Raw genomic sequence first — 14,063 nt, forward strand, 5'->3', positions numbered from 1 at the left:
TTTGGACCATTAAAATCAATCAGGTGCAAATCTGTCATTACAGACTAGTTTCAGACTGCTATTTCTCCAATATGTTGGCTGGGGACAAAGACACACAGATAATGGCTCATTTTATCTTGATCCAAACCACAAGTATATGATTATTACTAATAATTACACCTGTGAGCAATGACATAAACATACTAACCATTCAACAATTAGGAAGTACTGGATTTGAGATTTCGTAAAGGCCCCTTAGGAAAGACCCTGTTTATGCCTGGCAGACTTGTGAAAAAACTCAGTGTGGTCACTTCTGTGCTACCTTGACTTCCTTGTGTGTGTGCTATGGTATGATCTGGTTACAGTTTCATCTCACTGATACCCAGGCAATCGGTCACTTATTATTAGCCCTTTGATATCATATTTCTCAGTGATGGTTTTGTCTGAGTCAAGCTGTGACATCATAGAAATCCTGCATTAGGAATACTTGCCAGATATCCGTTTTTCGGCTTCTCCTGCATCTAAGGAAGGAATCATGCAGGAAACAGCCAAGCAGTACCATGAACATGTCCCTGAATAACACAGTCGATTCTTTCCATTGCTGTTTTTTAAGTTCTGAATATTAAAATTTATCATGATGCTTCTCCCTTGAAATGTCTTAAAGCAGAGAGGTACTTTGAGCAGATACTTACCGGCAATATTTTAATGGTGAACCAGAGAATTCACTTCCATTTGATGTTGGCTCTGAACGGTTTTCAAAGTCAGACACCAGAAATACCGATAAACTGGCATTAACATAGCCAACCATACACCTAGAGGGGAAAAAATGCTGTAGTCAGGACACAGCAAGGTTTTTCCATTAACTGTTGTACCCAGGAGGATGTTTCATGAAATCCACAGTATAACTGTGATGCTTATTAATATTTGAAAGGGATGTTGAGGCAATATAAAAGAAATGCTCAAGTAGGTCAGACGGACAATAAAAGTGAAGCAATGGTAGATTCCTATGGGAGAAGAAATGTTGAAGACTGTGACTGGTTGCTTGTGAAAAGAAAGGTCACCTAAAAGGTGACACAATAGAGGTAGAGAAAATAATGAATAGCACTAGGAAGATAATCAGAATATTCCCACTGTTACCTTCATGGTACTAGCACAAAGGGATGTTAAATCAGATGGAAAGGCAATACACTTAGACCAGCTTTTTACAAAATGTCCAGTTAATCAGAGGAACTCAGTACTCAAAGATCCCAGGGTGGTTGAGCACTGGGAGGGTCAGGCAGAGTTTGGAGAACACTGAGTAGGAGAATGTACATCCCCTGACAAAAGGATGTGGGAGTCACTAGAAGGCTCAAGTTTGGTGTTAATAAAGCTGAGGAGAGATATGGCAAGTGTATTGTGCAGTTCAGTCTGCACTGCCCAAGCACAGGTAAGTCTAGACACACTGCTCAACTTAGTGCAGAGGATAATGCACAGTAAGAGCTGGGTTGGTTTTTTTCTGAACTATGGGTATTACAGTATTTGAGAAATTACGTTTAAACACCATCTGGCTTTGTCTCAAAATCTCCATACTGATTGGATTTGGAACTTAATTTAATTACAAAAGCTTTTTAGTATCACTGGGTATCGTATGGATCTGATACCTACAGATGTTTTTTGAAAGAAAAGAGCACCTCTCTCATTAGGTTATTCAATGGCAGATGTTCCTGACTCCTTAATTTGAGAATATTCAATATTTCTGTGAATTTTTTAACAGCTTCCCGTAACAGTACTTATTAATAACAATACCCAGGATGCTGACATAAATAGTTTTTATCCAAGTTGGCTCCTTTGAAGGATTACTGTCTGATGGTTTAATCCAGAAATTGACTCAAAAAAGCAGCAGAAGTGTGAAAATACTGTACAAGAGGTTTGCGAAAAGATGGTAAGAGCTTCCTCTGTGAGCCAAGCTACTTCCCCTATGCAGAACTAGTTTCAAAGCCAATGAGTCATATTTGAGTCTTCATAATAATAAAACTTCTAAAGGTGTTGTGTTTTTCATGCACGGTGGTCCTGAGAAAAGTCAGTAGCAAGGGAAGTTGCTGACAGTGCCTCAATGTCCTCTGGACCTTCATAATGGCAAAAGCAGAGGCACATGCTCAGGAACAACTGGCACCAGACCAAACACCTTACCCGTGAAGGAACTTTAAGTCTTCATGAAAACAAATGGAACATTTTCTCTGGCACCGACTAAAAAGTCAAACTCCATGCAGGACAGCAAGTTAGGACCACTAATCAGGAGCTGCCACACCAGCTGCCCTTCTTCCATCAGTATGATTAAACTGTATCAACAACGAAAAGACGGCAAAAAAGCAGCAACAGAACTCGCTTTCTGTAGTAGGGAATAAAAATCAATCTGCCATATGTCTAATAGCAGAATGTAAGCTCTCTGTCACTGTCTACTGTTTAGCTTGGGTTTCTTTGAGCAGGAGGGTCCCAGCTAACGGAACTGCTAGGAGATCATTTGCAAACTGTGTCTATTTGCGTTCAGCTGGATTCAGTGACCTTCCACAAGTCCAGCAGCCTAGATTTTACAAGATGCCACAGAGCAGCTATATCATACTTGCTGGTAGTGTGCACACGCTAATGTAATCTTGGTGTTTGGCAACACTGAAAGAAGATCCACTTAGGCAGCAAGGATTCAGTTCACAAATATCCTGAAAGCTTTAATCTAAGGACTCTAGTTTTAGAAGAAAAACAAACTGCTTTGCTCTGTAAGTAGATCTTGATTTATTAGTTGGGAATTGCTTCCTCTTGGTAGATATTACTTTTTTTTTTTTTTTTTTTGAGCAATACATGCTGAAAACTACATTAGGAAAAAAGCTGAGTGAGTAAGTTCAAAATGCTCATTAAATCCGTAACAGATAAGTATATGCGTTGCTCCAGAATGAAAAGAGGGCTATACTCATGTACACCAGCTGGGAAGTGCAGCATGCTGTTACACACACCAAATCTCTGTAATAGCTCTGCCATGTTTTCCTTGAATTAGCATCATAAGTTATAGTCACTCAGCAACCCATTCTGTGCATATGCAAAGCATCAATATCTAGGACTGATATCTGTTACCTGAGCAGAAACAATAAATTTGGGTTAGTGGAATCAGAACATACACAGACAGTACTGCTGTATCTATTCAAGCAGTAAGTGATTTTCATGTGCATCTGTTTTCCCAAAGAAAAGCTTACTTTTGTCCAGCTTCTCCTTGGCCAGCACAAGGTCCATATTTATAAGCATAAACAAGGCGAGGGATGAAATCTGATGTCACAGCTATAACAAATGCATTTGTGATAACAGAAAGAATTCCAATGCCTTCCAGGATGCCATACCAGATTCCTGTTCAAAAAGGAGAATAAGGAGAGGATGTTAGCTCCAGGAAAAACAAGAACAAAAGCACCTGAGACACTGCATGCTCTGAAGCAGTTGTCCCACCACCCAAGGTCTTTTTGCATAGTTTCTATCCAAGAGTCATTGAGTTCAATTCTTTTTTATTGAACAGCAGGACCTCAGTGGACCAGACTTCTGTTCTCCTTGGGTGGGAATTTTTTTAATCCTGCAAATAATATCAAGGAAGCCACAAAAATGTTCATGGAGGCCTTGGCTCCATGAAGCCACATAACCATGTGGGCAGTTTTGAGAAATGCTGTAAGCCTCCCTGCTTATGATGATGGCTATCCAGCCTTTGAGGAGGGTCTGCCAGGGCAGCCACGAATATATGTAATCCATGATCTACACACAGGGGCCTTGTGTGTAACTCATGCACGGCTGGTCAGCCATGTACATATTGACATCAAAATCTTCATGGCATGCTAACCCTATACAATGGCACACAGCCCCTAGGCATCACCTGGGCTTTTTGGCTCATCCTCAACCGTTTGACAGATCTTGTGGTACAGGCATACAGCAACTCTAGCCATGAGGACCATCCCTGAGAACCACACCAAAGGAAGGCTAGACGTACACATTGATTTTAATGAGGCATCAAACTGTCCCAGAAAACTTTACTGAATAGGAAGCAAATGCAACTCATTGTGAGAAATCACACCTGAATAAAAAATACCTATTTTTCTGTGGTTTTATTCTTTAAATTATATAACTGTTTCTTCAGGAATTATGTCTGCAGTGTATGCTCTGTAATGGCTGTTGTCCAGACTTGTACCTAAATTTGTAGATCCACATTGTTCACATACAAAGCTTTATTCAGACACAGACTTTAGACACATGGTAGACCATTCTCAGAGCACAAAGCCTGGGCTTCTGCTATTTCACAGTGTGGGTTATTGGTTTTTGCAGTACAGATGGCAATGAGGTATCATGTTTGTCCCTCCAAAGACACCAAGGATTCAGCATTGGGCAGATAACTTTGTTTTACAAAGTCCTTCCTAAAGGTGTTTTGCTTTTTCAGGACAGAAGAGATTTATAGTCAAAATATGTTGCAATAGTGTGTGATTGGATGACCTCAAAGTTACATGAATCCTGTATTCAGCAATGTAGGTGTGCCTTACTGAGAACAAGTAATCTCTTGGGATCTAGACCCACCCTGTTTGACCAGGGGCCTAGTGGTCGTAGCCTCTGAGTCACAGGGGAGCTTGGCTTTGGCCAAGTAAATATAAAACACACAAGTCCGTTACAGGATCATCTCCAATTTAACTTGACTTTCGTGTTTCAGTTGCTCTGTCTGGTGATTATATTCAAACTGAGCAGTGGCAGGTGTTCACACAGTGTGTCTACCACCAGGAAAAACCTGCAAAGAACGCCGATCACTTCATTAAAATGGCTTGGCTGTTAAGTCACACGGAAAATCATTAAAAGACATTTTCCAATATAGACTATTAATTGCATAAGTTGATTGGCGTCAGATACTTGACGGTTTTTTGAACAATCAAATTGTGTGTTATTAATAGGGAAGATGACTGAAAATACCTTAATTTGCTCTTACTTGAAGTGGCCACTGTTTTGCCTTAAAAATAACACACATACATAACACACATATGAAGAGCTCACCTATATCTTTGGCTCTTGAAGCTAAAGGTCTTCTCCACTGGGTAACAAATTTGTATGCATCAAGCCGAATTTCAATAATATTGTTAAGTAAGGCCAGCAGCGGTGCCAGGGGAAAAGCTGCCACGAAAATGGTTGTGAATCCAAACTGAAGAACTAGGAAAGAAAAGATCACAGTATAACTATTAAGGTCTAAACCCAAAGTCTAAGATACCAAATAATATATGCATACAAACATTATATATAACACACAAACATCTCTTATTATGCTGTACCATACAATAGTCCGGTGACACTTGTACAGCGATTGCTTGCCAAAAGTTCAGAGCAAGGATGACAAGAACAAATGCACATCTGTCCCTGGGATGGACAGCAATATCCAGATTTCATAATTTGGAGCAAAGTTTGGAGGTGGACAAACCGTGTTTTTAGAAAGGGACATTTTTACTCCAGCATCAACTAGGACCCCTCAATACCTGCAAAGATTAGGGCTGAGTACATTCCTTTTTATGGTACAGATGGGCAGCAGTTTGAAACTTTGTGTAAGTTTCTAGAGGCAGGTTTTCAGACTGCCAAATTTCCCATTAATTTGAAAAGAATTGTGTGAGGCAGAAAAGAAAACAAAAATCATAACATATGCAGTTGGGTCACATAGTGCAACAGTTCTTGTTCTTTAACATTTCTTTAAGAAGTTATTCTCCCCTCTCCTCTGATAGATCAATGCCTTTTGGCAGCAAGCTACTTTCTAAATGTGAGATAGTAAATGATGGTGAATTTTAAGTATAAGCAAGCACGCAGGTCTGTACCATGCAGTTTAAAAACAAAAGCCCAAGGGAACTTCCTTTAGTAAATAACAGTAAAGTTCTTCAGAAATGTTTGCAGATGAAGAGGTGAGCTCCGGGTTGGAAAGTGACCTTCCTCACACAAAGCCAGAATGAGAAGTGCTTTATAGATGCGAGGTTAGCAAGCCAGCAGCAGTGTGGTTAGCTACATTGTTTTGGTTTGGTTCTTATAAACTCACCCCCATTCCTCACCTAATCTGTGAGAATGAAAACCATTTTGCAGCCTCTTTAGCTTCATACAGCAATAATTAAAAGAATACACCAGCCCACATCAACAAAAAAGCAACAACGTTAAAATCTAGTGAAAGAGACAGAACAAAGGTCAGTGCCATACTCATTTCTAGGTATTCATCAAAGAGTCCATAAGCATTCATAGGTTGCAGATTGTAGTCCTTTTCCCATTGTGGGAAGCTTGTTTTCCTCTGCGTGCCATACTCTTGTCGGAGTTTTCTCCTGGTCCACCAGTTTTGAATTAGCCTACATTTTCAAATAAATTAAAGAAAAGTTAAATAATATTTACCACAAAATTGGAAGAGGCTAAGTGTGCGCAACATGCCTTGCAAAATTAATTTCCCAATGCACAGGAAAATAGAATGTTAGTAATACATGTGGCTGATGACACGGCATAGTAGGTATGAAAACAGAAATGGCTGATGGGCTGTAATCCAGGCCTAGGTGTTGTAAAAATGGTGGAGGGATTTTGACATCTTTTCAGTACTTATTTACCTTATTTTTCACTACACAGAATGGCAAATTACTTCAGCACCTGTTTATATGGCAGAATGCAATGCTCTGTGGAGATAATTGAGCTCTAATTGAGAAACAGAGTGCTAATGCTGCTTGATCTCCATCTCCAGAAATGGGGGAGCTGTACTAGACTTCAAGGGGAAGATATTGTTCCTGAAGAAACGCATATGTAGGGGAAGTGCCATGGAAGGCACTGAGCCAGGAGAGAAATGAGTGCTCACATCTGAAATAAACACCTTTGCCTCTCCAGGTCAGGGAGTTGCACTGGTTTGGCCAACAAAGGACATGAGTTACGGTTAGTATAGAGGGAAAAAACCCGCACCGTGACAGATTTTCTCTGAAGTTGTGATTGGCCCCTTCATCTCAGCAAGATAGAAGGTGATGGCTCACCCAAATAATTCAGTCCTTTCCTTGACTGTGCCTCATTTCTTGCATTCACAGTGGCCTGGTCTGGTCTGTGATTGGCAGGCAAATGGCCATTGGATTTGGATAAGGGTTTGGCCAATTGTTTTCTTAAAGCTTGGAGATATTTTTCCACTCAGGCCTGATCTGGTCTGTGATTGGTAGGCAAATGGCCGTTGTATTTGGATAAGGGTTGGCCAATTGTTTGTTTTCTTAAAACTTAGAGATTATTATTCCACTCAGGCCATTTTTTCACTGAGGCCTGCTCTGCTTTGTGATTGGTAGGCAAATGGTATTGTATTTGGATAAGAGTTTGTCCAGTTGTCTGTCTTCTTAAAGCTTAGAGATTATTTTTCCACTCAGGCCATTTACCTGAGAGGTTGTAGTTTTTCTTGTCTTCCTTAAATAAATGTAGGTGCAACTGAGTGCAGGGCATTAAAATCTAGAGTTTAGAAGTGCAAGAAATATATTTAGAAGTACAAGCATGGACTTCAAGACAAGATTTGGAAGCACAAGAAATTATTAAAATATTTGGGTTTAGCAGCTTGCAGCCAGTCACTAGGTGTGTAAAAAGCCTGAAAAGGCCTTTGCTGTGAATGACCATGGTTGTAACTGATGAACTATGGGACAGTTAAGGGCACATCTTTGCAGCCCACAGTCCTTTGGGACTTTGTCTCTCATGACCTGCCCATGAGAAAGTGAGAGGGCTGAGAACTGAATTCCTGCAAATTGAGGGGTGAGGTGGGTAGGAGACCAACACACTGAGACAGATCCCAGTTAACTCCCTCTGTTGTGAAAGGGGAAACTCATAACCACTGTTACTAAATATCTAAGACTCCTAGTAAAATTCAAAGAGATGTCATTTTCTGATTTATGTGTGAGAAAAATGTGAGCAATGCAATGTGATGTGGTTTTAATATGGCTGTATGCTCTTCTTCCAAGAAAAATGTCAACTTGAAATTGCAGTTTTCCACCTCCAAATGAAGCAATAATCTATACTTTGTTTCTTAGTTATTGCAAATGCATCTATGCAGGAGAGGAGAACTGACACACACTTTCAGAGGTTTCAAGGTGATGTTTGTATGAAGCAGAAGCACCATTCTGACATGCCAGTATTTGTATTAAAAGTGTAACCATTAATCAATGCTCTAGCACACACCCTAGGGTCTCTCTTTGATATCTTTGAAACCTAGTTTTTAACTCTCAGGCAGAAGTTTCGGAAGAGAGCACAATGCCACATGTACCACTGAGAAATGTGAGAGCAGGCGCTGGCGTTCCTGTCAGCAAAGAACACCCGATGACTTTTCTGACTTGCCCGGCGCGTCTCTGCAGTCCCTGTGGGAGCACATGTCTGCACCAGAGCTGGGCTGCCACCATGAAATGGTGCAAAAAACACACTCTCCAAAACTGGTGCTGCTCTCCTAGAGGTGTTTTATGGGGAAATATTCTCTGCTATCAGCTTTAGCACTGCGCAGTGCTGGCTCTGGCTGGGTCTTGGGAGGCAGCAGCCAGCACACGGGTGGAGGTGCAGTGATGTTCTACTACAGACTATAGGATTGCCTCCAGATCCTCTGGCCATCCACGTGGTGTTGGCTCTGATCACGGTCTTAGCAGAAATGGTCATGTTTTTTTCATACAAAAAGGAAATGCATTTGTCTGCAGCATTTCAGAAGAGCTAGGAGGGGGACTGAAAGGTTTGGAAAGCAAATACATCTCTCATCAGAGTAAGTTGAAGCATCTCACATTGTTGTGACTGTGCATTTTGTGTTGTGATTTTCATTGTGACACTAAAATGCAGAGACTAACTTCACCTGAAGCACTTCATTCCTATTAAATCCCTTGTTCTTAAACAATCTCCTCCTATTAAATCCCTTATTCTTAAACAATCTCCTCCTATCTCCTTCAGTCACCTTCTTTAATCCTCTTCTGTGCTCTTTATGAGGTTTCAAAATCCCTATTAGTAGCAGAAAGTTCTAATGAAAACAGACAAAAAAGGCAGGGAGTGGAAAAAGAAGGATCAATAATGCAGCTGCTGCTGCTGCTACTGCTGCTGCTGCTGCTTCCTTCTCCCCACCCCAGCTAATTCCTCCAGCCCTAACAGCTGCAAAATCCTGGCAAGCAGCTCTGGGTGCAAAGCCAGGAAGACAGAGAGGTAGCTAGCTTCGAGTACTGTGATTGACAATTATTCTGTGCATTCAAATCATTTACTCTGTTCTTGTTAGAGCTAGATGTGATCAGCGCTGTGGCTGCCTGAAATCGCTTCTGCAACACGTTTCTGCAGTTCAGGGACCGAACTCTGCGCTAGCTCTGCTGTGGATCCTGCAGCAAAGCAAATCCCTCTGAACTTTGCAAGGGCAAACTTTCTGACAATGTCAGCTCTTTCTTCTATTTTGACACTCACTAATTTCCCTTGATGACCTGACACACTGCCTGTAGCATCAACTGTCTGTATTAATCATATTACACATGCTCATTAAATACTAATCAATAAAAAATGAACCGATAGGAAATGAATAATTGTCAACATTTTTAGCTAGGGCACAGCTCCGTAGTACCCTGAAGATCACCAGGGAACTTGTCTATATACCAGTCAGTACATTTTTCTATCTCTGAGTGTGTATATGCCAGCAGAGCATTTTTTCCAGCTCATACCTGCCCTTTCAGGCATCTTTTATCACCCAGCAAGAAGAAATCCAATTTGCCTAGCTAAAAAATGATATATATAATAATTCTTCTGTAGGAAATACAGCAGTCCTACAGTTATTTTTAAGGAGTTTTAAAACACAGAATACAATTAAATAAAATCAAGTACTTCCCATATATTATTTATTTGTTAATATTTATATTATACTTTCACTTTTGCGAACTATGTCCTATGTGGAAAAAAACCGCAAACATCATCTATCTCTATATGCCTGGAAACCTGTCTTAAGAGTTCTGTATCCTAGGGGGAGGGTTTCGATTGTAATGACTACCATATCTTGCTTTTATGTAACTGGTCATAAGGAAAACATAAACTTAGTGTTCTTTTGTGACCTACAGAAGCATAGACATATTTACTTACGGGTAGCCCAGTTCCATGAAATTATTCCAGGTCTGCTTTAACACCATTATAATACCCATCTGCATGCAGAGATCAATAAGGCATCCACTAGGGTGGCACTACAGAAAAGAACAATCAAAAGGTTAAACAGAAATAATGCCAAGTTTTAAAGCATTTCTTAAAGACTAGAAATGGACAGCAGGATGATCATTAGCCAGCATGTGCCCTCGTGGCCAAGAAGGCCAATGGCATCCTGGGGTGTATTAGACAGAGTGTGGTCAGTAGGTTGAGAGAGGTTCTCCTCCCCCTCTACTCTGCCCTGGTGAGACTGCGTCCGGAGTATTGTGTCCAGTTCTGGGCCCCTCAGTTCAAGGACAGGGAAGTGCTTGAAAGAGTCCAGCATAGAGCCGTAGAGATGGTTAAGGGGGTGGAACATCTCCCTTCTGATGAAAGGCTGAGGGAGCTGGGTCTCTTCACCTTGGAGAAGAGGAGATTGAGGGGTAATGGGTGCAAGCTGGAGCATAGGAGGTTCCACATTAACATAAGGAAAAACTTTTTCACTGTGAGGGTGACAGAGCACTGGAACAGGCTGCCCAGAGAGGTTGTGGAGTCTCCTTCTCTGGAGACATTCAAAACACTCCTGGACACGTTCCTGGGTGAACTATACTATCTAGGTGGTCCTGCTCTGGCAGGGAGGTTGGACTAGATAATCTTTCGAGGTCCCTTCCAACCCCTAATATTCTGTGATTCTGTTATACTAGATCATTTACTTAAAGGAAATTAAATGCCATTCTTTTTATTTAAAAACTCATAGGAACATTTGAGACTGCATCATACCATCAGCCTTTTAAGCCTATCATCTAATTCTCTGCAGAGGTTAGAATCAACTGAAACCAATGCAGTTTTCACCTTAGTGCTTCTAATATGTTGTGCAGCTGTGGGTGGGACAGAGGCAAAGGCTACCAAGTTTCTTCAATGATTTCAATATTTTTTTGGGAGGTTGACTGTGCACCAAGTCAGAGAATGAAGAGAAAATTCCTTGTGGCTGCACAGGCAAACAATTTATGCCTAAACGATAGACCTAGTACTGCTTACTGAGTACTATTTAATGTATATGACTGAATAGACCACGCAAAGCTATTCTCTTCTTGAAGAACTAAAAATCTCTAACTGTTGAACAGCAGTTCTTAGTGTCTCGCTGAGTGCTTTCTTGGTTTAGCAGTGGCTCCAGACCTTGAACAAGTGGTGCTGCTTCTGGGAGAGATGCTCATCTAGTACAAATTTAGGTAATTCCACGATCTACATCATTGGAAGAAACAGAAAAAGACAAAAAACTTTCTGACCCCAAGCAGGGTTTTGCACAATTGACTTTGCAGATGCAAACAGTGGAGTCCAAGCTATATTATTAATCCTGAGTATTATGGGTAAGTCAAACAGATCACTGTGATAGAACTGGAACTACTCTTTAACTTTTAGGGAGAAAAGATAGTTATGACTTGTAACAAAATGTGATAAGAATTTTTTATGCATACTGCATTACACAGACCTTGGTCCCACTGAGGTTTCTGTTGACCTCATTCAGCTTCTCTTTAGATTAACAGGGTGGCAGATAATTTTTTTTTTTTTTAATTAACTTCTCTGGCATTATTATTAAATCATCATCCTTCTGTTTTTAGGAACCAGTCACACGAGCCAATATAACCTGAGAGAAGTATGTGCAGTATTTATGAAGTAGCAGTGGTGTTACAGCCATAACATCACTGATATATGAATTGTGGTTTGAATATGCCCATGGACACTGGACTAGACTATATCGTGTTATTAAATGTCTTAGACTTGGCTTCATCCAAGAGGTGAAGAGAGGGCTATTGGAGGCTTATCTGAGCATTACATTCTAAATTACCTTCCTAATAAGACCCAGGACAGATATGGTAAATAAAGTCAAGACTTTCTTTATTAGACTTTTTTCTTACTATTGTACTTTTTTTTTGTGCTCTGAGAAAAGAAATATAGCAGGGACTACTACTAGTAGCTTTCACCAGCAACTGACCCAACCTGTAACACCTCACTGTTGCACTTCCCTCCCAAACATGGTTCTTTCTTCCTCCCATTTCTGCCCCTGCAGAGAGGTGAGGTTTTTTTCCCTGTTTTCTAATCCCTCTGTGACATGATTCAGCCTAGTAACTCACCGGAAAACTAACTCAGCCAGAAAAAGGAAGTTTCCTGCTGATACAGGTTGAACTGAATAGGCTCCTCACAGGATTGTACAAGCCAGAGCCAGCGTAGAGGAAGAGGAAGGAGCAAACTTCTGAGTGAGGGCTCAAAGGAAGAGCAGAACTGTCTTCTTTCAGTAGCAGCAAGCTGTTAAGTCAGCTCAGATCTTCTCAGACTTTGGAGGGATGTTCAGTGAATTTTTGTCTGCCCATTTATCAAGTATTCTTTCTTTGAATGTGTAGGTTCACTGCTTCAAAATTAGGATGGCTTTTTCAAATTACTCCTTTTTTTGGCTAGTATTTGTATGACCTCTATTAACTAAGATATTTATATATCTGGGAGTGTTTGTAAATTCATGTTGGCAGAGCAAGACCTGCATTTTCTGCTTGCTGTTTGACATGTATTTACAAAGTTTTTTCAGTTATTCAGCTGTGAAGCAGGAAAGAAACCATGGGATTTGAGTGTGCAAGTAGCAGCGCTGGAAACTACATGGCTGGTCCAGAAAGTGCTGCTGTTCACCTCCAATAACTGCCAAAAGGTTTTTGAATTCTGAATGTATTTGCCAAAAAATGGGATTGGTCCTTCAGTGACTTGCAAAGCCAACCTCTTGTTGTTCTCCAAATCCGTTTGGTTTTACAGACGTGGAACATTATGCCAGTAGCTCTTTTGGGAAGTTTGTTCAGTTGTTTTGGTCGAGTTTCAAGTACTTTTTAGCATCTGTATTGTTAAGTTATTATTTTATTATTTTAGCTTCCTGGTCAGCAAGGCTAGAAAAGCTGAGAAGAAAGGATTTTTTAGAAGCAAAAAGTCAGATTCATACTGACTTTGATTCATTTCAAGGATGAAACATTTCCAATGTAAAAACATGATTAATGTTTAAACCATTTGATACCACTATCCAAATGTGATGCAAACACTAAAACTGCTAGCACTGAAAAGGACATATATGTCAATATGTAGATGTTTTTGTAGCAGATGTTAGTGTCAGTAGTGTGGAGTTTGACAGCAACTGAAAACCCAATAACACACTCAAAAATACCTAGACAGGGTTATGTGTCTGTGTCTACTTGCATTCGCTGCATCTGTGGGCAGCAGATAAACCAGTGTGTAGTTAGTGAGCACTCACCTCTTCCAGTCTCCACCGATTTATCAGCCTTAAGTAGGCACCAGGGTGTCCTGTAAATCTTTAACACAGGAATATACATCAACTATGTTTTGTAAGCAGTCTGTTCACAGTAGTAGAAGAAAGCTCACGCTGTTGTTTTAATCTAACGTCTTTAATCTAAGTGTGATTCTCATATAACTATGAAAGATGTTATGCTGCAAAATGTTTTGGGGGATTCCTGGAATTATTTCCATTAAGGGCTAAACATATTTTTACTTCCAGTTTTATTTCAATACCAAATACTCTGCTGTTGGATATTCAGCATATGCAGAGAAGAGAGAAAAATCTAAATAAAACTGTTCACATCGGTCTGGAAACGGTTTTCAACTGCTAGTCTATTTCCTTATACCATAATGTGGGCTGTGATATCTGCCTTTCTGTGAAATAAGTGAAAATGTTAGTTTTAATTAGGAACACACAGTTTTCTTAGTGTTCTCCCAAAATGATTCCCACAACTTCACACATGCAAATATTCCATACTGATGGATTCTTCTACTCAAGCCTTCTCTACTCAAAGGCTCTTCTTTTGCTTTTAGGGGACTAACAGAAAGAGACATACAAATATACATATCTGTATTTCATTTTCTGTGGAAAAAACCCCAAATGATAGCTCATAATTCAGTCTTAACAGTCCAAG

The 14,063-nt window shown here is 40.3% G+C and overlaps 1 protein-coding gene across 2 annotated transcripts in view; it reads right to left on the bottom strand.

The window, feature by feature from the left end:
• Positions 1 to 14,063, bottom strand: part of ANO4 (anoctamin 4) — a 224,136-nt gene that overhangs the window by 5,567 nt on the left and 204,506 nt on the right. For both annotated transcript variants that reach the window (XM_086470602.1, XM_086470594.1), the window contains exons 22-27: positions 13,388 to 13,445; positions 10,069 to 10,166; positions 6,190 to 6,332; positions 5,017 to 5,169; positions 3,201 to 3,348; positions 672 to 791 (exon numbers count right to left, since the gene is read on the bottom strand). In XM_086470602.1, coding sequence (XP_086326728.1) covers positions 672 to 791; positions 3,201 to 3,348; positions 5,017 to 5,169; positions 6,190 to 6,332; positions 10,069 to 10,166; positions 13,388 to 13,445 — 720 coding nt within the window. The remainder of the gene's footprint in view (positions 1 to 671; positions 792 to 3,200; positions 3,349 to 5,016; positions 5,170 to 6,189; positions 6,333 to 10,068; positions 10,167 to 13,387; positions 13,446 to 14,063) is intronic.

This window comes from Leptosomus discolor, chromosome 1 (assembly GCF_034619465.1).
Source record: "Leptosomus discolor isolate bLepDis1 chromosome 1, bLepDis1.hap2, whole genome shotgun sequence".
NCBI classification, from domain to species: domain Eukaryota; kingdom Metazoa; phylum Chordata; class Aves; order Leptosomiformes; family Leptosomidae; genus Leptosomus; species Leptosomus discolor.